Source organism: Agaricus bisporus (assembly GCF_000300575.1).
Source record: "Agaricus bisporus var. bisporus H97 unplaced genomic scaffold AGABI2scaffold_5, whole genome shotgun sequence".
Classification (NCBI taxonomy): domain Eukaryota; kingdom Fungi; phylum Basidiomycota; class Agaricomycetes; order Agaricales; family Agaricaceae; genus Agaricus; species Agaricus bisporus.
The window spans coordinates 687,292-712,051 of NW_006267368.1; the positions used below are offsets into that span (position 1 = coordinate 687,292).

A 24,760-nucleotide genomic window follows, 5' to 3' on the forward strand; every position below is an offset into this window, starting at 1 on the left:
CGTCGGTGTTTTGGTCTGCGATTGGTTTCTTCATGCTGGCCACGCCTCTTCGTCGTCAGATCCGCTCGGCTCTCTTTTCCACTAGAGCTCCCCATCGTGACCCACCCCCTCTTGCTTTCTGCTTTGATATTGTCGGTTCTTCCTCCTCCCCCGCCTTCTTCGTGACAGACTTGTCCCACAGGACGGTGTTCTCATACGTGGCCCCAATGTATTTCCTGCAGCCAAGCGCGCTCTTTCTATTCTCGAGGGTGCAAACCCGTTCGGGTGGTACGTCCGTGCCTAGCTGGTATTCATCTCGGGCTCGGACTTAGACTATTCATTCTCACCAGCAAAATCCCATACATACTGGTAATATTCCTATCACTAGATTACCGCAGTGCGGATTAACTTATTCAGATGCTACATTCCAGTTAACTAATGGTGGCGGAGTTAGCGAACAAGCTCGTTGTCAACATTTAACGAAGCAGCTGGGCTTTACAGTACGTACGACTTGATTGCGAATCGGCATGTGTTCAACTTCATTGGTCTTTTTAGATTCAAAGAGAACAGTACATTCAAGCCCATACAATTTTACAAACTTTTGCACACAACTACGCACAAGTACCGGTCTTGGTTCTCGGGGGGCGCTTAGACACCCTCCGTCAAGTTGCTCACGAGTAGATCCCACCCATTGACCGTGTTTTCCGGGCCTGATCTTCATCAATAGCTACGGCTTTCAACGCGCATACACCACGCTTGACGTGTTGGCATCCCATCCATCGTGGGTCATTCTTTCGAAGCATGATTCAATCTGAATCGTACCACGCGAAGCACAGTGTATGGCCATTTCATTCATTGACTGAAGTAGAGAAAGCCACGGCCAAGGTATGATTGATCGTGAATGACAGTGGCCTAGACTTAGACATAATTTGACCTGGTAGATCATCAACCTCGAGCACACACGTTTTGCTGCGGCTTTCGTGTTTCATGACCCGCGGGATTGGGCTTTGGACTGTCAGCTTTGAGTTACCACAGATCTGTCCACTTACTGACATTTATTATGTATCAGGTCAAATTCTCTGCGATATCATACAATCTAATGGCATCATCGGCGGTCCCTACATCGATCCAAAGACCAATCATGATCCTATAGAACTTGTGTTTTGCAATCCAGATCTTCTCTGGAAGTCTGACTTTGCCCGTCCAAGGCTTGGACAGGGAGGCTTCAAAGCCTCTTTTCAGGGCGTCTACCAGGTGCGTTTGCTTGTCCATAAAGTGGAGCTTTGTGTAGTATTTAAGTTCCGTTAGGCTCTAACTGGGGGACAATATCCCCATATGCAGTTCGGTAAGCCGTCTCGAGAAACTTATAAATTTGCGGAGAGTGTCCTTGCCAATCGCTTGCGTGACATGTATGGAGTTCATCGGCTGTCACCTTCTGTGTGAGTGACCGCCTCTGCTCCCTTTCTTTTTTTAGAATCTAAATGGTTCTTGTCAGATACATGGTTGGAGGTGAGTAATTGTGAAGATTTTGCAAGATCGACAATCATGACAGGTCCTCCCAAGACAATCCAGATTCCGGTATTTACGCGGAGCCATTGAGATTGAATTACTCACGGACTGGAATTTTCACAGATATCGCTGGAGCTAACGATGCCGGTTGGAATTCAGTGCTGGTTAGAACAGGCGTATACGAACCCGAGCTAGGACCTTCCAGTCACATTCCAACACATGAAGCGACGGACGTAGAGGCTGCTGTCTTGTGGGCAATCAAGAGGGAGCAGGAGCGGCTTGGATCGGTTGATTAGATCGGTTGATTGATGTATGACGTTGTATTGGACGAAACATATCTACTATATTCAAGAGGAGCAAACACCGAAGGATGATTGCCGGGTATACGGTCGACTGAATTTAGTCCAGTAAGCTCTTCTACAGCCACTCCTTCTCTCCTTCCTCCTCCATCCTATGCATTCCAACGCCTCGTCGCACCAGCGCCTTCGGGCTCTCCCATCCACCTCCTCTCTTGCAGCTGCCCTCGGCCCTGAGACACTTCTTGTAACACCCGCTGACTCCGAACCATTGCGGAAGAAGGATGGCACACTTTCCAAGATACGTAGTCACCGCGGCAATATTCCAGCCCTACCACAGACCAAGCTTTGTCCGCATTGTCCGGCGAAGTTTACTCGTACCACCCACCTCAACCGTCACCTCCGAAATCGTATGGACCCTTCACAAGCTGCTGCTATTTTTATTACTCATATACCCATTTAGATACTAATGAACGCCTTCATTGCTGTGAAGTGCGTTGACACTGAACTATCTTTCTATCACATAACTTAATCCCCACATTTAGACCTGTAACTCACAATTCACGCGAAGCGATCTCCTAAACCGGCACAAAAAAAGTTGCAACAATCAGTGAGCCTACATGCCGTCCTAAAGAACCGTGTGCGTTGTTGAACCCTGCTACTCCAGCCCAACCCGTTTTCGAAGACGTTCATGTGTTGCCTGTATGGAATCTAAGATGAGATGCGACCGACAGGTTCCGTGTTCAAGATGTATTTCAAGAAGGAATGAATGCGTATATGGACCTCCAACGCGAAAAAGGCTGGGCACCACTTGGACCGCCGACGATAGCTCCATTGCATCATTGCATTATACTGAACGTAATGACCCACCTTCTATCTTCAATACCTCTTCGTGGCATACACCTTCTCATCCCAATCGAGTCAGTTCGTCAACGCCCTCATATTCTAATCATATATCTTCCTCCTCGGCTTCAACACGGTCGTTCGAATCGCTGTATTCCACTAAGACCGCTGGGATAGGCCATACTCATGATTCTCAAAGTCCTAAAGGCAATCAACCAGAGGTACACTTAACAGGCCCACTGGTTGAGCCTTTTGTACGAACCTCCCCTTCAGCGCCTATTTTGCCGGACTACTCTCTAAACCAGTACCCCGGAGGTTATCTAACAGAATGTGCAGTCGAAGCTTACTCGCACACGAACCCCCCTACGACCGATGATCACCTCGTTCCAATCACAAGTCATTCATCACCAACTTATGACAGTGGCGATATTTTCACGCCATTCTTCGCCTCCCTATTCCCTCGTATACAATCTTACTCTGGTCTGACAGAAGTGACTTTGAACGTTGAAGAACTTACCGTAACAGGGGATTCGCCCAAGGACTTCGCTCCCCTTGCCTCTTGTCTTCCCTCGATTTCCCCGTTTCCGGCGGCACACAGCCCCGATTTTCCTACACATACATCTCAGTCGGAACTTTTTCGGACATTTGAAGTTGACAGAGAATGCACGCGGCTGAGGCATACCAGTCCGGATCCCAGTCAAACCGAGTTACAGCAATATTGTGCGTTTTACTGACTTTCTGAAGCGGCGCGTTGACCTTGCTCACCGCCTTTTTACTCTAGTGCATATTTTCTTCACTACGTTTCTTACCCAAATTCCCATATTTCATGCCCCAACTTTCCGTGCGGAAGCGAAATCGCCTATCTTGCTTGGTGCCATGCAAGCTTGCGGCGCATTGTTTGTTGGAAACGAGCGAGCAAGCAATTTCATTTCTACGACACTTGCTTATGCGCGGGAGACTCTTGTTCACGATTTTGTGAGTATTCTGATTAATTTCAGCCTCTATTCGATTCATTTAGGTAACGGGCCCAATAGGCGCGGAAATCTAGTGACCCTTTGGATCAGATTCAACTTATCCTGGCAGTTGTGCTGCTCCAGACTATCGGTCTTTTCCACCATGATATTGATCAGAGAGCTTCATCGAATATATATCACGGGATGCTTGTCATGGTCGGTCGAGTGGATTTCTCCAGACCAGAAACTCATACTCTTTTAGATGATACGTCAGGCGGGGCTGATCTCTCGTAATGCAAAATGGGAACCTTGCCCCCTAGATGAATCTAATTTTGAGGAAGGTTGGCTAGATTGGGCAAGGCATGAGATGGAAAAACGGTAAGACCTCATCTATACTGATATGTAATCTCCACTTAAATCAAACAGAGCAATTTTGTGGTCGTATATGCAAGATTGCTGTCACCGCATCTATTTTTCTCTCCCTTCTTCATACCATCCACATGAAATGACACTCAACCTACCCTGTGAAAGCTTCCTTTGGCAGGCCACCACGGCGGCGGACTGGTATGATATCCTACAACGCCCCTCACCCTATGGGTCCACACAGGCGAGCAGGCTCACTGGTGTAAGCACTCCGAAAATGGTAGCGTACCTTTCAGAAATGCGGACGATACCGGCCGCGGTGCCTCTCAGTGACATTGCACACTTCGTCCTCATCCACATCTTTTTAAAACAACTCTTTGAATACTGCATGAGGGAAAAGCCGACGGTATCAGATCCTGCAGTCGAAGGCGAAGAAATGGATTTGGAGTTACTTACATTACAACTCGCTATGCACAACTGGTTGCAAAATTGGAAGGCCTCTCGGGATTCACAAACGGAGACTAGATCCAGCGAGCCACCGATGATTCAAAATTGTTTGTACTTTTCCACTCAAACTTGATATAAACGACTTAATCCTATGTTGTGACAGTATTGCCATTCTACTGGCTCGGTCAAGTTGCTATACTCGCCTATCAGGAGGGCCTGCCCCCCTTCGAATGCAACTCGCGTGACAATCTCAATGCTGAAGTCAGGTTCCGTCTTTTGAAACGTTGGCTCCGACACATCAGGAACTTCCTCAAAAGTCGTGATGAAGCGACAACATTATACTGGGACGAACTCATGCAGCTTCGTCTCCACTCCTGGCCGCAGGAAGATTCGGGAGAGTTTGGGGAGGAAAGCCTGTTAGAATTTTTCTAGGATGCATCATAGGATGGCTAAGCCTGCATTAGACGTGTATTTTTATGCTTAGTGTGTAATAGTTCTACTTGGTCTATATGTTGAGTCATTGCCTGTCTTCAACCTAGTGGCAGACATGCTCCTTTCTAGACGTAGCGTGGAAAACTCGAAGTGGCTTGCAATCAATTAATCAATCAATCAATCATTTCACAAGGGCTGTAACGCCCACTCACCGTGTTCAATATCCAATGCTGCCCTCGCCAGCAACCTCAGCCAAACGTAGTGGCTTCCGACGCATCGACGTAGGTCCCCCAAGGAATATCACAAAGCGCCTCCTCAGCCGCTCGAGGTTCACAAACCTCGGCATCATTATCCTGCTACTTATTACCCTCTTCTCCTTATACCATAATCTTCGTTTCTGGCTTGCATCTTTCGCGACTTACCCAAACACCTGCCTCGCCCCACCCACAATAAGAAATTCTAATCAATCAGCAAAATTCGGCAGCGTGCTCTGGGCAACTGTGACGCGCCCAAGGAGTTTGAAAGACTTGAACCATCTCGTTGTTATCCCTGGGCATGCCATTTGGATAGGAAATGACCCAGGGAAGCGCTTAGACGATAGTGAGTGGATTCTGGAGCCATATCAAAAAGGGAAGGCCCGGTTAGAAGCATTGTACCAGCATATACAGCGAGGGTGAGTTAAGATTGCTTAGAGTTGGCTCATTATAACATGTCACGGATTCATTTCAGGTTAACCATAGGAAGAGAGGATCTTCATTCATTGGTGGTATTCAGTGGGTCAGTTACATTCCTTGTACCAAGCTTCAACTGCTCAACTTTTCATTTGATGCAGTGGTCAAACGAGGTCAAATTCAATAATGACTGAAGCACAGTCTTACTTGCGACTAGCCTCGTCGATCGATCGATCAGCGTTACCTCCGGACAATTTCGACCGTTTGACGACGGAGGATCACGCTTTGGACTCATTTCAAAATTTGTTGTTTTCCATTGCAAGATTTAAAGAATACACAGGACGGTACCCTGAGCAGATAACTGTCGTAGGCTATGAATTCAAGCGTCGCAGGTTTGAAGACCTCCATCGTGCAGCGATACACTGGCCAGAAAACAAATTCAACTATCATGGCATAGATCCAAATGATGATGAACATGTACGGATAGCGACTGAAGGGGAGGTGAGGGCAAAACTCTATTACAAACAAGTAGACAGCTAACAACCTCATCGTCGAATCCATTTCTTACCAGCGTGCAAATGGATTTATACCATACTCCAAGGACACGTACGGCTGTCACCCGCCCCTCCTCGACAAACGCCAGAACAGGAACCCGTTCCAGCGATTCCATTCCTATTATTTCAGCGCTCCAGAACTCGACCAACTTCTAGATTGGTGTCCTGGGACTCAAACTGAGGGATGGACAGCATTGTTTCCTCAACAGTTGCCTTGGTATAACCCTGCATGAAACTTGAGCCACTAGACGTACTTGGTCAATTCTAGGAAACCACACGAACACTCTCAACCTTGTACACGCACCCTTTATCTTCGGATCTTATTATGGTAATTCAAACGAATAGAGGCTTGCCTCACTGCCAGGGTACCCCAGCTTGATCGGGCGAGGTCAGACAAGCGAGATTAAGCGAGGCACGTGGGCCAAGTCCATCCTGCTGCTATGCCATCCCTGTCCCGTACTGTTTTACTGAGCTGAGTTGCTTTCAGTGTCTTGTCTACCTAAGTGGCGTGCCTGGACACTAATGCGACGATGGCGGAGGGCTGTCATACACGTCGTAGATGCTCCCCGTTTCATCCCCGTGACAACTTCTGGTGGTTGTCTTGCTTTCCTCTGCGTCCACGATGGCCCAGATCCGGCCTTGACAGGTTGAAGTCGGACCATGCGGGACGGTTATCGGGAACTCACGGTGACCGTGGTCGAGAAGCTGTTCCTGAGGGGCCTTCCTCATGTTCGAACGGCCTTCGGATACTCCTGTCCTTCGGGAGTAAATGATCCTCAGGAAACAGAGGCCGAGTTGCCGCGAAAAGAACGAAGTTTACTATGCCAAGCGTTTGTGTCACTATCTTGAGTGAGCACTAATGTACTTGGTCTTTTTGTTCGTTCTTACCTGAAAAGCAAACCGGCTATGATGATAGTACTTCCTGAAGCTTCTATTAATTGTGCGTTCACGATCGGTAGTATGGCGACCATACCTGCTATTTTGGGTTCGGTCATTGTCCAACTACAGTTCAACATACTGAATCTCTGATCAAATCTGTCAATATCAGCTGAAAACGCAAATTACCAGAATACTCAAACATTTGTTTGGTGACGTGAGCAGCCTAGCACATGCTATAGTTCCAAGTCATATTCAGGGTTTTGCGCGAGCCTGATACGCCAGCCTTCCCTAACAGTATTTCCTTTCAGACGCGAAAAAATCAGTCGATAGACAACAAAGCTAGAAACCGCGGCCAATATGAACTGGGTGCTCATTTGCATCAAAGCAGCATAAAACAGCGATGAAGACATAGGAAGCGCATGAACAACCAGCCGAGCCTATGCCATGGCGTTCGTAAAAAATTTCCTCATTCCTCTGATAAGGCGAACGTACGTCCACGACCCGCTGAGCCCTGTATGGAGTCAAGAGGATATTATTTTAATTCTGCTCTCCGAGGTGAACAGTCTCAATACGGGAATACGGACGATGAAACATTTGGCACCGGCCAAGGCAATCACCCAAGATTATAGCACTCAGCAGTATAAACAATAACTGCTAGTCAAAGCACAGGAACACGACAACAATCTACGAAAATTAGTCATTCAGGATGTTCACAACTATACCGCTGGATTCCTGGCTCTTGTGACCCCTCGTAAAGTTGATGCTATCCCATTCGAAAGGTGATACGAGTTTACCGTCCGTTTGACAACAATGGAAGTTTTGTTGTCGCTTTGTTTCTCGCCGTAAATCTGGTATACCTAGATGCCGAACAAACGAGAACCAGCCCCGGAATACGTAGCCACGAGCGGGGGGGCTACCTTGTTTCGTTGTAGCGTGGATGAAAGTAAGGTCCGATGATTCTTCCTCGCTTTTAAGAATAGCCTCGATTGCATGTCCTGGATACTCTCAACGTCGCGATGGTGCAACCCCATGCCTATGGCTGGAAACGAGAACCAGCTGGTAAGGCAAATTTTTTGACGTTGCATCGATGTTACGTCTTTAACCAAATGGGAGGCGTTATATGTTTTGGTTTCATTATCGATGCTTGGCACATTTCGGATCCAGAAACTCCGATCATATGCGGAACACCATTTCGACCGGGATTCTATCCGGGATTGTTCCATGGCATTCCAAGTGGCTCAGCAGCACCATTACTGCTTTCTTCGGCACTTTTATCAAGAAGATTGGCAAGGCATCCCGTCTGCCCAACGTCTGCCATTCGCCTGCCATACAGGCGCTCAAAAGACGCCACAATCAAAGGTGTTGATGAGAATGACCCGCACAGTTCTACAGGTGCGATCTAACCGCTGCACTAACGTTAAGTGATCAATAGAACAATTGATTGACGACACTTCATTTTCATTATAGATTTGCATGGACTCAGGACTGTAGGATCATACCACTCTCTCCGGCGATTCCATTCCCCCCTGCATAATCTCCCACGACCCTTCTCCACTACCTACAAGTTTGCTACCATCTGACTCAAAGATGATCTCAAATTTTCCGGATGTCGGAAGTCTATCCCGGTCAAGGTCGTTTAAATTCGAAGATTTGCGTTTGAGCTGAGAACTGATTTAGGACGAAAACTGGTGTTCCTCGGTGATATGAGGTCCGCGTTCATCCGTGTCGGTGGTACGCGTCTCTCTTTCTTATGGCTCCTCATTTAAGAGGAACTTGGCACGAATCAAATACCATAAGGGATTGTGTAAGGGATCGGTGGCGAAGCTATCAGACCATGAATATGGATCAGAAGGCCTCGAGACGCAATCCAGATTTAAACCAATGAACACGAGACGTCCTACGGTCATTCCGATGAGGGCGCAAGAATCAAGCTGAGCTGGGTTTAAATGCAAGCTGTACTGTCAATTTTTGACATATCGATCTGTTTTGTCTTGGTACTCCGATTTGGCAAAAATAATTAGAAAGAACAGTCCAGACAGAAGAAACATTTCAAGATCGGCGGGACTGAGAGCGTTCTCTGCTGGTCAAATTATCAGATTCTGATATCTAAAATAGCCGAACAATTCTCACGATGTAGAGCGATGTATCCGCAAGAATAGTAAGCTGATGAGTACTCACTTTGGCGTTCGCTTGAATTCGGTGAGCAACAGAAGCTGCGAGACTAATAATATCCTCAGTGTATTTACGTCATCTCAGTGGCGTAAACAAAAAAAGCGCCGGCTCTAAACTCTTTGCTTAATGAACAAAATGGCATTTGTTACTGAATCAAACCTGTGCTGGTTGATTTTCATTACAAGCATCGTTCATCGATGAATACTACGGACCATTATTACGTTGATCAGCTGCAACTGGGACTTTAGGACTCCTGGAGCTATCGATCAATCTTCCAGTGCTGCGGTCGATAATCAACATCTATGTTCTCTGGGGTGGGTTGCCCTGCTGCAGGAGCGGCGCGGGAACACATTTCAACTATCATTGTAATGGGTGAACTATATTGGATACCAAAGAAGGCTATGTAGGTAGAGAATAAATACATGAAGGACATAGCATCAAATCCACTGGAGTCCCTTCTATGAAATACCGCAACGAGGCCGGCACTAAATGACGTTCGACTTAATTGTGCTATCAATAAATCATTCATTCCATCAAACGACTAGCCGGGGATCGTCGATTCGAACGGGTTCAAAGGTAGATAAGCAATTTTTAACACTTGGTTCCAGATATACATACCTTGAGCGAATAGTAATCACCGTAATAAAAATCTAATCTGGCGTAGTTTGTCTAAAGATAAAAGAATTTGATCATCTTGATATTTGCTTTTCTTAACACCAACAGCCACCGCGGTTGAGGGTACGAGTAAACAGTGGGCGCACCGTGGTAAAGGGTTCAATTGTGAGGACCAACTCCCCGCCGATGATCGTATGCTTGGACCAAAACAGGTTGCAAAAAGTGTTCAAGCGCTTGGTTCCACATCACCGTACTTCATAAGTCTCCATAGTAGCTGTCAGGGCACTTTTTTTTATTCTTATTTGAAAATTGAGTGAATATGCCAAGCGTTCGAACGAAACATGTTCCTTTCCAAGAACCTTGACATATTTGAAAAGTTCTAAGATTCAAAAACTTCCTTGAATAGGTGAGATGACTCTGGGTTCATCATGACGCAGAATCTCAAGGGCCGGATGTGGAACTTGCTATGTACTTGTAATAAGTAGGGGTGGGGATGATAGATATACCTGAAGCTTTTGACTCAGGTTAGCTCGAACAGGGAGTCGATATAATGGTTGCGTGATTGACCATCAACATTCAGCCGGTTTCGACAACGTTACAGGGACCATGGACCAGGCGTGCCATCAACTCATGATCCTAGCAAAGACCAATAGAGTAAGCTGCAAGAGGCAAATTTGTGATGAACAATTGACAGTTGCATGTGGTATGACAAACAGAGTGCCTCGTGAACAGCTTATTCATACTCCACCCAAGCATACAATCGTCAAGTCAGTCATTTTTTGAAAGGACATTAGGCGGCAGTTTCAAAGAGAGACCCGTGGGATGGGATGGGGGTGGGGGAACCTGCTGCGAGGGCAACCAACCACCAATGCTGATGATTACAATCTGGCCCCGGATTTCGGAAGAGGAAGGGAACCTGCAAGCGAAACTTCTAAACTCAGAATACTATGAGGAAATTGCGCCACGATGGGCCATGCCATGATTTGGTGAATGAATTAGAACAAGGGAACAGCGCCCTTTCTTTTTTTTGTTAGGAAGGCATCGGTCTTTTCGGAAAGGCTGGCCCTGAACACAAAATACTTATGCGTTTCACCAAATCATCTAGTGCTTCCGAACTGCGACTGGGGGGCGAATACAAGTGTGACAAAAAGTCCAAGAATCCGTGGTACTCGTACTTAAGTTGGTGAACGATATTTAAGGCAACGGCCAAAGGGCGCCTGGCCTGGGAGAATGAATCAAGATCGGATGCTTGGCATCTCTACACACCGTGGTAAAATTTCTGATTATGTCGTCACGACTGTCTGTTGAGCTGACTCCGCCACCCTTGGGTTGGTTGGAATCTGCCACTGTTTTTTCACCTGCGCCACAGATCTTATTGCGATTCCCTAGATACATACGCACGCCATTGTGCTCTCTCTCCTTTATATGGCAGTTCAAAGAATTAACCTTCACCGGTAGGCAGAAGTTGTATTTTTGGCTCCATGCTTCTGGTTCCTTGATGTAATGTACTCCCATCAGTCATAAATCTGTCTACCCGTTACATTCGGATTATGCGAAAGATTGACAAATGAATCTCTAAAAAATTGTCACACCCATTCAAAAAAATCGCCATCTACCTAAGTTGACATGGTCTCGAGCGTTCGGTATCAAAACAGCACCGAGGGCAACAGTGAATGTAGTAACCAAGGGTGATATTAAGCGGTTGTATTAAGTTAGAAATTATTAATAATGGTACTGGGAAAAGAGTCCCGAAGAACGAAATACACGATCAGGACACGCTCCGCATGCTTCCCCGATACGAAATGCCAACGCTATAAACGTTTAAACCAATAATTATCGGGCTTGAGATGTGAGGTGAAGTTGTATGATACACGCCCAAGTATTTCTTCGACGATTACGTTCGCTTTCGGGGAGATGACTGGGAGGGTTCTGTTCTGATAGTCCAAGGTCCATAGCCATTGTCATCGCCATCTGACAATAATGCCGAAAACCTGGCGGTGAAGTCTATGAGTTGAGTACACGACAGGGAAGGATTGAAGACTTACTGGGTATCCGCTCATTCTTGTATTCCGACCAGGAAAGAAGCATTGTTGCATGTAATGTATCCATATTGGGCATATGGGCGACGGAATTTAGGATGTTCTATAGCCCGAAAGGTGAGCCAATGGCTATGACAAATGGCTCATATCATACCCTCGCATTGTCACAGTAAGTTTCGGCAACTTCATGGAGGCCGCGTACGACAAGTTCAGGGATGTTGGCATATCTGCTCGGCTATTAACGCAAAGCAAGGTTATGAGGGTGTATGAACATACCTGGCAGCCATTGCAGCGATGCAGTTGGACAGTAGAGGAGATAGCCTTTGTTCCCATGACTTTGTGATAGTCTCCTCGTAAATGAGAAAAGTGAACTCGGACGCATAATGGTCGAAAAATATTTGGATAAAGTGGGGCATCAAGGTTGGGTGTGGACGTTGCGGGTGTTGCGGGTCGAATAGTTGAACATAACGCGAGTCGACGGGCTGTTGTGGATAGGTATTATGTATCTGCCTCAGTACATCAGCAGAACCGGGACCGACAATATTATTATATCCCATGGAGTTATTTCTTGAATGGTATCCCGAGATAGAAGAATGCCTTTATATCCGGTCAACACTTCGAACAAGGGACGATGGGATGGGGATAGATGCACCTTGAATAATCAGACTGCCGCCGCGACTCTGCATAAGGTGAATAGCGATGGGAGTCAATATCTGGAGAGACCAAGCCACTGGGTTCCTTTGGGGAATGGGACATGGATCGTAGGTGGGTGTTTGATGAAAGAGAGGGACTAGAGGAACCAGAGGAAGAAAAGGCATCAAGAGAACCACGGGAATGAGTCCTGGAATGATTAACGATAAAGAGAGGGAGGCGATGGGGAGGGGGAAACTCACCTCTGATCAAGAGCGTATGTGGTGGTTGTGTTTGGGCCAGCGATTGCTCGACTCCGCTCAGCAAAATACCTCTCCCTATCCTTGAAGCGACAAGGGATTTTAGCAGCCTTGCAGGCCTCGCACTTTGCCTCTGGGGATGGCTGGAGACATTTAATCTTTTTGAGGCGACTTTTGAGAGAGAAGAAAGGTCAGGAGTGGGATAGGGGACGAGGAGAGAAAACGGACCAATTGTCGCAGGAGGTGACGAGGCGTGGGCGTTTCTTGTGGCCGGTGTTGTGCTGGGGGGACTCGATGATGAACTGGAAAGAGTCTTCCATGACAGAAATAGGAATCAGATGGAGTATGGGGGGCAGCTATATACCTTCGCCTCAACAGCGCTGTCACACCCGTAACAGCGGGCCGAAAACAGAGAACGCGCAAGTTAAAACACAGCCGGCCATTCTGCACCCCGATCCGATCTCACCAACTTCATCAGCCCGCAACCAGCCCAACACGCCCAAACACCATCCAAATCCACTCCGGGCTCCCCCACCCGTTTCATCCAGAGTGGACCTGTCTGTCAGTCGCTTAGCCGCGTTGCCAGCTGATCGCCCGATTCGCACATGTTCTCTTACTCTGTCCTGCTGACACACGCTGACTAACCCCCCCCACCGGCCTGGTTCGCCACCAGATCGCCCATCCTCACCGCCAGCCAGCTCGATCAGGAACACAAAGCAGAATTTATTATTTGATTATCTACGTCTGATCTCGCGTCCATATTCTTTCTAGTTCCATCGACTCGCGTGCAACAATCGCACTTGCCTCTTCCAGTCTTTCGCTGCCCCCCCATCTGAATTTAGAAGAACGCAAACTGCGTATCTCATCAGCATCCTCGCCATCGGCCGAAAATAGCACTTCTGAGTCATTGCTTCTCGACGCCCTCTGGATGCAAAATGTCAGCGTTACCGGCTTCTGCCACACAAGAATTCTTGCAAATCACCTCTCCCAACTCGTCTGCTTCTGAAGCCAAACGGATGTTCTCTTCTCCGACTCCCGCAGTTATCTCTCCCCCTTCGGCATCATTACCTTCCTCCTCCTTCGTAATTGGGTTACCCCGCGCGTCAACAGACAAATTCGACTGCAGTGATTTCCGATATTTATGGAACGTAAACAGGCAGATTCCTAGGGACCAGTATATTTTTAATATCCAGTTCCCTTCGAAAAAGAAAATCAGCCGGTCGAAACGCACCGCACACTGTGATAGCCACACCGACAATATTCAGCGGGGTCAGTCGATCTCCAAAGAACCATGATGCCATCGAAATAGTCGTCACTTCTTTCGCAATACCCGCTATTGACATCGGAACAACGCCAGTGCGCTGAATAATGCTATCGAAGCGTGTCAGTCATGCTTACACGGAACGTGGCAAACAGAACACGTACTAAAACTCGCTCAGCACCATACAGAACGCCACAACCCCCGGCGCACTCAGAAAAAGCATCGTTTCAAGTATTTTGGTGAATCCCGAGAAAAACTCTGATCGAAATAGACCTGCCCAATCTTCAATTGCCATGCTAACTATTGCCAAAGACAAGCTCATGACCGGCGACAACCAGTATATTGTTGCAGCAGGGTTGTCGAACCCCATCTTTTTGTTTTTCAACATGATCTGAGTGAGACTCCAACGCAGTCCCCCCAAAGCACTGGCGCTGATCACCAATGCAAACCCGTTCAACACGAAATGCGTCTCCGTCGCTACCATGAGAAGGACCCCTGAAAAAATCAAGAAGATGACAGCCACGAGCCTCCATGAATATACTTCCAAGCGGAATAGGAACGCGAATAAAAGTACAAATATCAGAGAAGACGATTTGCACATGGCTGCAAATAGTATATGAATCGTAAATGAGCTGACGTCAGGATAGAAGCCTACTGTAAAACGAAAGCGTGATAGTCTTGAGAGACAGATTCGATAGTCCAATATCTAGGCTCGTGGCAACAGCCGTCGGAACCGCTCGTTTACTAAAAATGACCAAGCATGAGCACACCGCAGTTACGCGACTTGAAACGAAAAAAGTAGCTTTGTTTCAACGGTGCCTATTAACCGCCGAAGCAATTGATGGATCATAAAATAGTCCCGTAACCTAGCATGCCTCGTTGCTGCCGAGTAGCAGCCACTAACATTCCGGCTGCTATCACTGGTAAGAGCATAGGGGCAACAGCCCTGGCGATGGTTGGACGGTTCGGCGCGTTGATACTTGACAACCGTCCACGCAGTTGCCAAGGCTTGAAACTGCAGTGGCGTGACCGACTAAATAAACTCACCCGTATTCCACACGGGTCGGTACTTGCACCGGACGAAATCGAGACGGCCATGTAAATCGTAGAAAGGCCGCAAGTACAAATTGCACAAACATGTGCATTGTCGTAACAAAAAGAGGAGCAGGAAATCCGTAACGATCCTTCGAGAACATCCATTTGTTGTATACTGAGAGGATAGTTGCAAAAAGAAACCTAGGACAAGTCAATAACCTGTATTTCCGGAAAAATAATGCGCCAGTGCATACCAGGATAAGATAAAGATGGTATTCGTCAATGCGTTTCGCCACCATAAACGCTTTTTCTCCACCAGAGTCGCAAGGTGAGCACTCGACTGTTGGAAGTCGTCGGTACTCGACCGCAGAAAAGCCTCTTCTTCTTCTAGCGGGAGGTCGTTAATCGATGAAAATTCTTGGTCATTAGAGTATTGATGTTGGGCCATCGTCCATGGTTTAGAGGAAGCGAGAACCTTACAAAAGTACAGACGAGAGTAGTGACAAGCACAGCAGGATTTGACGCCATCATTTTCCCACCCGGCTTTCTATCATTGAATACATATTGACATTTCAACACCCTTTTACTGACAAGAAATGCTTCCCAGTTAACCGGACACGCGACGTTACATGACAAGTTCACTGTCGCTTCCGTATTTTATACCCCACTGCGAGCGGCGTATTATGTCCACCGATGTATAACAAACTCAGATGAACCCACGTCAGCTTTCGCCTGGATTCGATCTCTCCAGTTTCCAGGTATAACTTAATAGTGCAGGGTCGGCTTATCTAGGGATGTATATCGAGCAGTTGAAGGGTGAGAAAGGTAAATATTATTACCCAAGTAAAGGCCGCGGAATGATAAGTTTAGAGGATGCACCGAGAAAGCTAGTCGCTTCATGACATTGTGGCGTCCTGATCATTTGTTTCGAGTTTCGAGGAAGCTTGATCAACGCCAGCTCTTCCAGACCCAGTAAGGTGCACTGGGTCTCGCCTAGAATTTGAAAATATATCAGTCGAATCTATCTTGACATTATGCAGGGGACCGGGAAACCGCACCATGTCCGCCAATGATCATATTGTTTCTGATTCAAAGATTCCCTGAAGTAATCATCTTTTTTCATCTCAGATCGAAAGCGAGCATGCTGAAGAAGCTCCAGGTGGTGAAGAGCATGTGGATAGCTGATGTTCTTTATTGAGTCTGCCGAGTTTTGCGCGAACGACCATTGAGACGTACTGGATAAATCGAGCGTAATCTTTTTCACGCCAGTATAGAAGATATTCGAGAAAGTTGATGAATGCTGGTTGCTCTAGAATATTCTGCTGGGCCAGAGACTGTAGATAGAATGGATTGGCGAGAGATTGAACAAACTCCAGCTCAAGCTCGAATCTCGCACGGTTTGCAGCCTTCTGCTCATCGGTGGGGGTAGACTGCTGCTGTACACCAGAATCACTCATATGGAAGATATAGGGAGAGGACGAGGAAACGAAGTTGTCATCATGGATCAACAAATAAAGTATCACATGACGGAATAACTGCAGCTTTAGCTTTCTTCCAACCGTATACCGTTGGACACATTCAAACCGTGCATCGCACCGAAGAGACTACTATTCACTCTTAACAATGTCGGGCGATGACGATTCAAGCGGCTGGCAGCTAACCGAGTCCGATCCTGGGGTGTTCACGTACTTGCCAATCTCACCTTCGTTTTTTATTCTCCTGGCTGACAATATACTTAGCGAGCTATTAAAGACGCTCGGTGTTCCTCTCATCGTAGACGATCTATATTCACTTGATCCAGAGGCTTTAGCTGCTCTGCAACCTATTCATGCTTTGATTTTTCTTTTCAAATGGGTGCCAACGACGTCAACTAGCGAACCAGGAAGTTCGAATGGAGAATATGACCCCGATTTTCCGGGCTTTTTTGCACATCAAGTCGTCAACAATGCTTGTGCGACCTTGGCCGTCATGAACGCACTCGGCAACATTCCCAATCTTCCCAGCGGTTCCCGACTCCAAGAGCTTATCACCTTCGCAAATGAACTTGATCCACAAACGCGCGGACTCGCCATCACCGGTTCGGACTGGTTGAGAGAAGCTCACAACGCGCTGTCTCCTCCAAATTCCTTTTCATTAGATGGTTTAGGACCATCAAAGGGTGGTGAAGACGCTTACCACTTCATAGTCTATCTACCATACATGGGGAACCTTTATGAACTTGATGGACTGAGACCTCACCCGGTACGGCATGGCCTTTATCAAGAGAGCGGAGAAGGTTGGACAAAGAGAGCACGGTGAGACTCTTACGCCCCTCGAGTTATATGATATTCATCACTTCTAATGATGATCAGTGAAGTGATTGAGTCCCGCATCAGTACATACCCCGTTGGATCGGTAAACTAACTCACCCGTTGCGATGATGACGGCACTCACGAACCTAAAGCTAGAATTTAGCCTCCTCGCACTTAGAGACGATCCGCTTCCTATTCTCCAAGCGCGACTGGAACAGTATCAGTCATCTGGAAGGGTCACAAAAGCCGCTGAAACTATTGCCGCCATAAGCAATGAAAATAACAAACGAGAACGCTGGGCCGTAAGTGCCACGCTCTTACTACTATGATCTCGATTTAACGAAAACGGCCCAGTTTGAAAATAGCCTTCGACGACACAATCATGTTGGCTTAGCTCATGCATTACTGGTAGCACTGGCTCAGGCCGGCCGTCTGTCCGAAGCACAGGAAGGTGCTCGCAAGGCGATGCAAGACCGAATAGAGAAGCGTAAAGCTAAAGGCATGGACATTGAAGGCGACTAGCAGGTTTATTGCGTAGGTACATCATATACTTGGGGTGGCACCTCCAATGTCGAACCAGTTCAATGTATTAATATTGTTTGAAGCGTGTTTTCGATGTCTTGCCTGTTCGGATTCCTCGAGAAGCCTTTAGATCATCGCCCCCAGATGTTGTTCCGTAGGTGTCGTGGTATTGGGTAAGCATGTTTCTGTCAAATGCCGCTCAACCACGCAATGCATTCAGGCATATGAATAAGTGCTTATGATGGACCCTTTGCTTGTGTTAGGGAGGTGGATTTTTACAAACGATGCTGTGAATTTTTTCTCCACCCCTAGCGAGAGAATACAGTCCGTACCGTTGGAACCGATCAACCTGTGTACACACCAGTGTTTCATCTTCCACGCCGAGCTACATTCATCGTAATTTGGGTAGATCATTCAGGAGCCGTCTTCGTGTTCCCTGCTCTACGGCTACGGTAAGGACTCAGCCGGAAAAGGGTGAAAGGAAAGTGTCTAGTGATCACGTCAAATTATTGCTACCGTAAAGTTATACATGAGTAGGATTGCTGCCCCGGTGAACTAATGGCCATCTGTATGGGTCTAAGTGGGTTTAAAATAATTAAAAATCAGCTGAACCTTTGTGCTCATCGGCAATTATAGAGGCTTGAATCTTTCACCCATTCGCGGCCGGTGAACATCGGGTGACGTAAGAAGCAACATTGATAACCGAACAAAGTGCCGTATGTGGTGGTTTTTGGGTTGATTTCAGGTTGATTCATAGGGCAGCTGAGGGACTCTGAGGGACCAGTTATTCCGACTCGGTCCCTCACACACGTGCGGTCGGACCGAGCGTTATGGTCCTTGCGTGGGTTGATTGCTGCATCGTGACCCGACAACCAGGTTCATATATGAAGTTGATGCGGTGAGTCGGTATCAGATCACTATGGACCAAGTCGACCCCGCCGTGTTGAATTTATTTCAGTATTTCAACCCCCGCCACAGACGGCAAATTTAAATCATGTTTGGTCAAAGCAACGGTCTCATGGTCTGAGTGTGAAAAACTTGGCATGTACATATATGATATGATGGCGGATTAAACAAGCCTTTCAGATTGATTGGAAAAAGCTTCTGGATAAAAGCTTTCGCGTGTGGCGATTGTCAAGTACCGACAGCTTCTTTTTTGTGACCTCCACCTTTACTCCTCGACTCACAGGCTTCGCATTCTCGGTGATCTAATAGAACGGAACTCATCCAATAATGCTGCTTCAGGTTACTCTTTTAGTGAAGGTCTTGTGATACTACCAGATCCATTGTCAATCTAACCATACTGCTGTACACCCCTCTCACCTCTAAACACGACGTTAAGCCAACCACAATAACGCGGTTGTTTCGGTGATCGCGGCCTGTCGTCACGAGCGCCAGTATTGCACAACAGATCTGGGGGGTCACCAAAATCACTCGTCTACCAGATCTTCCAAGATATAGAAGAGACCTCATGGAAGACTCGGAATGGATAGAGTTGACGTTTATTCTTAGCATTCTTGCGCCCGCGATGCTCTCGCTTTGGCTCGAACAATAGGCTCAAGAGTAAGCTCTGTGTCCGCGTGATTAGAAGGATTGACTACATAAGTTACATGAATTGAAATTCTTTTGAGTGTTGCCATACTGCCGCCCTTCTGTGCGGTTAAGGTCCAAGATGCTGGTGCAGTTGAGTGTGACTATCGATGCTGAGACCGGGACACCGGACAGAAGTCTGGATTGCTAATGATGTGGTGGCATTCATAATTACTGGGCAGTGGAGTCTGACTACTAGTGTGGTTCATTTGAGGGGTGTATCCATAGGACCGACTGGGCACATGGCAACATGGCGCTAACATGGTGCTTCTAGGTGATGTGGCTAAATGGAAGTGCGCTGACATGCAGCAACTCGCAGCGTCGACGCTTTCTCCTGCAACGGGGAAGTGTCCGTCCTTGAGCTCGAGCAACGGATGTTATCTTATCTAGGGGGGCAAGGAAGATCTTATCATTTACTTGATATGTGATGATGCTATTCTGGGTTAGCGTCTTGTGCCTCTCGGATATGTACACATCGAGGGAAACATGTTGAGACTGTCGGGATATTAACCGCGCTCACCTTCATTTCTAACCGTCCACTCCTTTACAATAACTGTGCAACAAACCGCATGCTCGCAAACCCCTGTCCATCTGCTGCTCCGCTTCCCATGCCGCCGTCCACAGCCACCACGCCAGACAATTCCATGCACGAAAAACACGCGCAGTCCTCTCCCGCCGCTCCATCCCCAGAGATTCCTTCACTCAAGTCCAAGGATACTTCCTTGGCCAACTCTACCCCCAGCTCGCTTCGTCGGCCAGCGCAGAAGTCCCCCAAAAAAAACAATGACACGGACGAGGCTGCATGGGGATCCAATTTTTGGGTGACATTAGTTGATCCGCAGGTCAGTGCACAACTGTCGCGAATGTACGGTTGAAGTTGGTTTAAACGAACCTATTAGACACAAACCTCTTTTTATGCCTGCCCGGCAACAGGACAAGTCAGCTGGGACCCCCCTGTCGGCAATTTTGTGTAATTGTACACGCTTTTTGATGAAATATTTCAAACTGAAACCCTTACAGCTTACCCCCAAGCGCCGAGGGAGAATGGTGGGAGCTCAGTGATGAATCGCGCGGTGGTATACCGTACTACTACCAGACAAAGACGGGAATTACTGTTTGGGAGCGACCCGAAGGCTTCGTTATACCCTTAGGAATAGTGCAGGTGCGCTTTCATCCCCGCATATCATGGGTTTTCTTTCGTGTCGACCACTTCGCAGAATACTGCTCTCGGACGGCGGCTCTCCAAAACAAAATTCGATCGCTTTTCGCAATCAATACCGGATGCTCTTGCCAATGATATTCAAAATCTGGTTGACGAGTTTGGAGTCCGCGGGCCAGCCGGTCAGCGTCCGAATGCTTCCATGCCGGTTGCTGGACGCGAGAAGTTGCAAGTGCGACAATCACACTCTATTCGTTCAATCGGTGGTGGCTCAGCGAGGCGGCCACTCACACGCAAATCCATTTCTGACGACCACCCTTCGAGTGGTGGATTGCGGCAATTGACACCGATTCCAGGGTCTCCGTATACAACAGATCATTCAGCTCCTCCATCACCGTCGTCTCGCTATTCAAGACCACAAACTAGCCCCAGTTTGTCGCCGAAAAGTGACAAGGGAAGTTTCAACGGACGGGCACGACCTCATGCAGATGTCCACTTCGCCGATTCGATTGGCCAGGCTCGGGGGAAACCATTTACCATAAACTCTCAACCACAAAGTCTTAATGCCGCCTTGGAAATGCTGGCGCTCAATGAACCAGACCGCAAGTCAGCGAAATCAGAGTCTTCGACGGAGGCTAGTTTTGCTACAGCCTCGAGTCACAGATCGCCACTCGTTATACCCAGCATCGATATTCAGACCGACTATTCAAGTCTTCATAGTCTTCATGAAATCCCACCTTTGCCGACTGCACAGGTTCCTCCTGTACTCCCTGACATTGGCATGGATCCATCATCAAAATTCGGAGGCAAAGGCATCAGCGTACCCATGCCAAACCATGGTAAGATACTGTTCCGAGATGTGATCTGTTTTTTACTCCCCACCCAGCAGCCACTATGGAAATGAATCCAGTCAAGAGTAGAGCCCTAGCGCAGCCTATACCCGTTGACCACATCCGGACCTTGCCAGTCAATAACTCGGTACTGACTCTCCATTCCGGGTATGTATACGACTTGAGACTCTGTTTGGAGTGCGACTGAGATAATTATCACGAAGGACATATCCTATGTTACCGGAAGACCTCCAAATAGATATCCAACATTTTTCCGAATCAGACTATGCCAAACAGTATTTTTCCACTCACAAAAGCGGATTCATTTTCAGAAGACGAGTCCCTGTGGCCCAACTCATGACTTGGCAAAAGGTCAGTTTGATGTCCGCCTCTATGGATACCCTTGATACTGATCGCCGGCGGTCTTCTACAAGTCACCGTTAACATCACCGCTATTGACGCTAAACAGATCGCTCAGCAAAGATGCTGTTCGGGTATTCAAAGTCATTCAACGGATTATGGGCGATCGAGAGCGCGAAAAGCAAGCAGGAGGTCGCATCCAACAGGATTCGAAGGTTATGACGACCAGCTTCAATTCATCATCGACGTCATTGGCTCCTAGTCTTTCTGGACTCTTGGAGGAGGAAAGGTGGTTGATCGGGGAAGGCCTTGCACATGGTGAACTGCGAGATGAAATCTATTGCCAACTGATGAAGCAGCTTACAGGCAACTCTAATGCGTAAGGGCTTTTCTTCCCAAAAATAGTTTTGATTTGACTTGACATTATCCTGATGCAGGGAAAGTATCTTCAAGGGTTGGCAGTTTCTCTGCGTTCTGCTTACTAGTTTCCCACCGTCGAAGAATTTTGAAACCTATCTCCACGGCTTTATCCAACAGCATACGTCTCATCAAGAAGGCAGAATTGACATCATCGCTAAACATTGTCTCCGCCGTTTGGCTATAGTGGCCCAAAAAGGACCTCGTGGGAAGCCACCGACTCTGGTGGAGATCGAAGCTGCGTCGGTACGCTCAGTTTGTTATCATTCTTTCACACCACTCATCAAGCATATGGTCTAGGATGCCGCATTTAATCCATCTATTTTCGGTGAATCTCTGGATGCGATCATCCGGCTTCAAGAGCGCAATTATCCCCGCAAGAAAGTACCCATCATCCTCCCTTTCCTATCCGACGGTATCCTAGCATTAGGAGGTCTCCGTTCGGAAGGTATCTTCCGGGTGCCAGGGGATGGAGACGCCGTATCTGAGCTCAAACTGCGCATCGATCGAGGTTATTATACCTTGGACAATGTTGACGACCCTTACGTCTTGGCGTCACTTTTGAAACTTTGGCTTCGAGAGCTTTGTGACCCACTCATCCCGCATGAAATGTATAATGAGTGCATCATGACTTCCAACAGGCCCGAGGCGTGTGTACAACTTGTGGAGCGCCTGCCTACAATCAACAGGCGGGTTGTCCTCTTTGTAATCAGTTTCTTGCAGCTCTTTTTGGAGGAAAAAACACAGGTTACCACCAAGATGACACCGGCGAATCTGGCACTCGTGATGGCACCTAATCTTTTACGGTGCAGTTCCGACTCCATGTCGGTCGTCTTCACTAATGCCCAGTGAGTCTAGGCTTCCTAAACGTAGTTCTTGACTGACATACTCTAATCCCTTCACAGATATGAACAACTATTTGTTTATCATCTCTTACTCAATCTCAAATGTGGTGAGGTAGATCCCCACTACAGACCTACCCATGGTCTAGTCGCTACACCAGAAGGAAGGCCGCGCGCAGCGTCCAGGTCTCGCCGTCGATGATACCCATTATGCGTTTTAAATTCAAGAGGTCTGCGTAACTTTCCTTATATTTTGGTTGGCCTCGTCCATTCGCTACCTTATGCACAGTGCTGGTCTTAATCTTTGTTATATTAATGAGTGTTCTAGGCTTAAACCACAATTTTGTCACTATGTACGGAGTATCTATAATAGTATCAATAAGAAACCTAGGATTACCAAAGACGTATCTACGCTATGAGAGCTAAGCCTTCGTAGTAGAAGCGCCGTCCCAACTGTTGAACCCCCAATCGTCGGATGGATCATCATGTAGCGTCTGGCTCTTCCATTGATCCCATTTCATTTTCCCGTTGACTTTCTTGGGTGCATTCTGGAAGACTTCGGCGTCCCTTCGAATACTATCAAGTCGCGAAATGATGTTTGAGACTTCACCGTCCGACCAAAGTCTTTCAGCGACAACGTCTCGCCGAATAGCGTCAAGAAGCCTGCCAGACTTGCTATTCATGACCACACCGTTCACCTGCATTTCTCTGAATGCACTGAGAACAGCGCTGGCATCTCGGAAACATGACCAGTGCGTTTGAATGAGCTCGTTGTAAGCACTGGTTGAACAGCCGAACGCATACGAGGCTATCGACGCCGTCTTGGCATGGTTGAATATGGCCAATGCTGTATGAGGGTTCTGGTATTTGTCACGGAAGGTGCTCATGAGCAGGGCAATAACGTGAGGATACCAAGCCGGTTGTAAGGTCACATTCCGCTTGCTCTTCGTCATAGGCCCCATCTCCCTCGCTTCTTCCTCGTATTTCCGTGATTCAGCAAAGACATGCACCGCCATCCATTCCAGCAATTCTTGATCTGTTTGACATAAATTCATCTCTTCCTTTTTCTTGTCCAGCTCCTCATCTAAATTCTCCCCCCATTTTGGCTGCCGCGGTGCCATTCGTATACGATCGTAGAAATCGCGTGAAAAGGTCGGTGTATTTTCGTCAATGACGGTAGCATCTGTTTGACCCTCTGTCGTAGTTTTGGAGGCATCCACAGCTTCTGCCACACGAAAGATTTCATCGAAAAGGTCTGTAAATGTTTTCTGCTCTTGAGCGGTCATTTCTACGCGACGATGCGCTCCTGAAGAGCGGTCGGTTTTGGATTTGGGAAGACTATGGATTGTCGGTCCTGCGAACAGCTGCTCCCAAGGAGAGTCAGGCGTGTTGAAAATAGATCTGAAAGAAAGTTTACTCTATGGGACTTTGGCATTAATTTTATTACGACTCACTGGGAAGATGAAGTCGAGGGTGATGAAGTTGAGGATGATGAGTTTGAGCTCCATCTAGTTTGGTTCCTACCTGGAGAAGCCACAGAATAGCGGTTCATAGACATAGAGCTGGTACATTTCGCCTTGCTTCCCTGTTGACGAAGAGCTATAGGAAATCCTTAGTGCACAAACTTCCGAATCCAATCGGTCAAGACAACGCACGAGACTGGAAGGCCAGTGCCTTCGAAGAGGATGCAAGGGAGCGAGAAAAGTTTGTTGTGTTAAGCATGCTCGCCTTAATGAAGTTGATGCAAATCGTTCGTTTTGTGACGGACCTAAACATTGTCAAATAAAGATCGTAAAGGGTTTCGTAACGAT

General features: G+C 47.4%; 10 protein-coding genes across 10 annotated transcripts; 6 read left to right on the forward strand and 4 right to left on the reverse strand.

The window, feature by feature from the left end:
- Positions 1–32: 32 nt before the first annotated feature.
- AGABI2DRAFT_204203 (hypothetical protein) lies at positions 33–1,837 on the forward strand (the record flags this gene model as incomplete). Its single annotated transcript, XM_006460838.1, has 13 exons — positions 33–131; positions 182–267; positions 330–348; positions 411–479; positions 535–656; positions 707–760; positions 816–864; positions 921–993; positions 1,049–1,233; positions 1,288–1,418; positions 1,475–1,488; positions 1,543–1,557; positions 1,612–1,837. 13 exons carry the CDS (start codon positions 33–35, stop codon positions 1,782–1,784), a joined length of 1,089 nt encoding a protein of 362 aa, XP_006460901.1. The 3' UTR covers positions 1,785–1,837.
- Positions 1,838–1,941: 104 nt separating this feature from the next.
- AGABI2DRAFT_204206 (hypothetical protein) lies at positions 1,942–4,940 on the forward strand (the record flags this gene model as incomplete). The annotated part of the gene is made up of 9 exons (XM_006460839.1): positions 1,942–2,194; positions 2,248–2,276; positions 2,330–2,394; positions 2,452–3,089; positions 3,409–3,602; positions 3,662–3,796; positions 3,843–3,958; positions 4,007–4,497; positions 4,554–4,940. 9 exons carry the CDS (start codon positions 1,942–1,944, stop codon positions 4,820–4,822), a joined length of 2,190 nt encoding a protein of 729 aa, XP_006460902.1. The 3' UTR covers positions 4,823–4,940.
- A 109-nt stretch (positions 4,941–5,049) lies between these two features.
- On the forward strand, positions 5,050–6,334 carry AGABI2DRAFT_204208 (hypothetical protein; the record flags this gene model as incomplete). The annotated part of the gene is made up of 3 exons (XM_006460840.1): positions 5,050–5,495; positions 5,655–5,994; positions 6,065–6,334. 3 exons carry the CDS (start codon positions 5,050–5,052, stop codon positions 6,278–6,280), a joined length of 1,002 nt encoding a protein of 333 aa, XP_006460903.1. The 3' UTR covers positions 6,281–6,334.
- A 5,049-nt stretch (positions 6,335–11,383) lies between these two features.
- Positions 11,384–12,962, reverse strand: AGABI2DRAFT_185241 (hypothetical protein; the record flags this gene model as incomplete). Its single annotated transcript, XM_006460841.1, has 7 exons — positions 11,384–11,704; positions 11,759–11,855; positions 11,907–11,979; positions 12,029–12,349; positions 12,405–12,593; positions 12,646–12,813; positions 12,871–12,962. 7 exons carry the CDS (start codon positions 12,960–12,962, stop codon positions 11,547–11,549), a joined length of 1,098 nt encoding a protein of 365 aa, XP_006460904.1. The 3' UTR covers positions 11,384–11,546.
- A 584-nt stretch (positions 12,963–13,546) lies between these two features.
- Positions 13,547–15,386, reverse strand: AGABI2DRAFT_70443 (hypothetical protein; the record flags this gene model as incomplete). Its single annotated transcript, XM_006460842.1, has 6 exons — positions 13,547–13,806; positions 13,874–14,013; positions 14,068–14,506; positions 14,559–14,647; positions 14,951–15,139; positions 15,193–15,386. The coding sequence occupies 6 exons, from the start codon at positions 15,384–15,386 to the stop codon at positions 13,547–13,549; spliced, it is 1,311 nt and encodes a 436-aa protein (XP_006460905.1).
- A 103-nt stretch (positions 15,387–15,489) lies between these two features.
- On the reverse strand, positions 15,490–16,431 carry AGABI2DRAFT_192486 (hypothetical protein). Its single transcript, XM_006460843.1, has 4 exons — positions 16,175–16,431; positions 15,997–16,119; positions 15,778–15,931; positions 15,490–15,726 (listed from the first exon to the last, which is right to left on the reverse strand). Exons 1-3 carry the CDS (start codon positions 16,393–16,395, stop codon positions 15,835–15,837), a joined length of 441 nt encoding a protein of 146 aa, XP_006460906.1. The 5' UTR covers positions 16,396–16,431; the 3' UTR covers positions 15,490–15,726; positions 15,778–15,834.
- A 130-nt stretch (positions 16,432–16,561) lies between these two features.
- On the forward strand, positions 16,562–17,751 carry AGABI2DRAFT_68834 (hypothetical protein; the record flags this gene model as incomplete). Its single annotated transcript, XM_006460844.1, has 5 exons — positions 16,562–16,623; positions 16,678–17,232; positions 17,290–17,332; positions 17,382–17,531; positions 17,584–17,751. 5 exons carry the CDS (start codon positions 16,562–16,564, stop codon positions 17,749–17,751), a joined length of 978 nt encoding a protein of 325 aa, XP_006460907.1.
- Positions 17,752–20,169: 2,418 nt separating this feature from the next.
- Positions 20,170–20,696, forward strand: AGABI2DRAFT_192488 (hypothetical protein; the record flags this gene model as incomplete). The annotated part of the gene is made up of 4 exons (XM_006460845.1): positions 20,170–20,183; positions 20,241–20,311; positions 20,362–20,503; positions 20,559–20,696. Coding segments are annotated over 4 exons (365 nt in total), but the record flags the coding sequence as incomplete, so codon positions are not given.
- Positions 20,697–21,400: 704 nt separating this feature from the next.
- AGABI2DRAFT_69042 (hypothetical protein) lies at positions 21,401–23,151 on the forward strand (the record flags this gene model as incomplete). The annotated part of the gene is made up of 6 exons (XM_006460846.1): positions 21,401–21,498; positions 21,555–21,702; positions 21,765–22,069; positions 22,128–22,353; positions 22,408–22,955; positions 23,013–23,151. The coding sequence occupies 6 exons, from the start codon at positions 21,401–21,403 to the stop codon at positions 23,149–23,151; spliced, it is 1,464 nt and encodes a 487-aa protein (XP_006460909.1).
- Positions 23,152–23,238: 87 nt separating this feature from the next.
- AGABI2DRAFT_192489 (hypothetical protein) lies at positions 23,239–24,003 on the reverse strand. The gene has a single exon (XM_006460847.1). The coding sequence runs from the start codon at positions 23,963–23,965 to the stop codon at positions 23,372–23,374; it is 594 nt and encodes a 197-aa protein (XP_006460910.1). The 5' UTR covers positions 23,966–24,003; the 3' UTR covers positions 23,239–23,371.
- Positions 24,004–24,760: the final 757 nt, after the last annotated feature.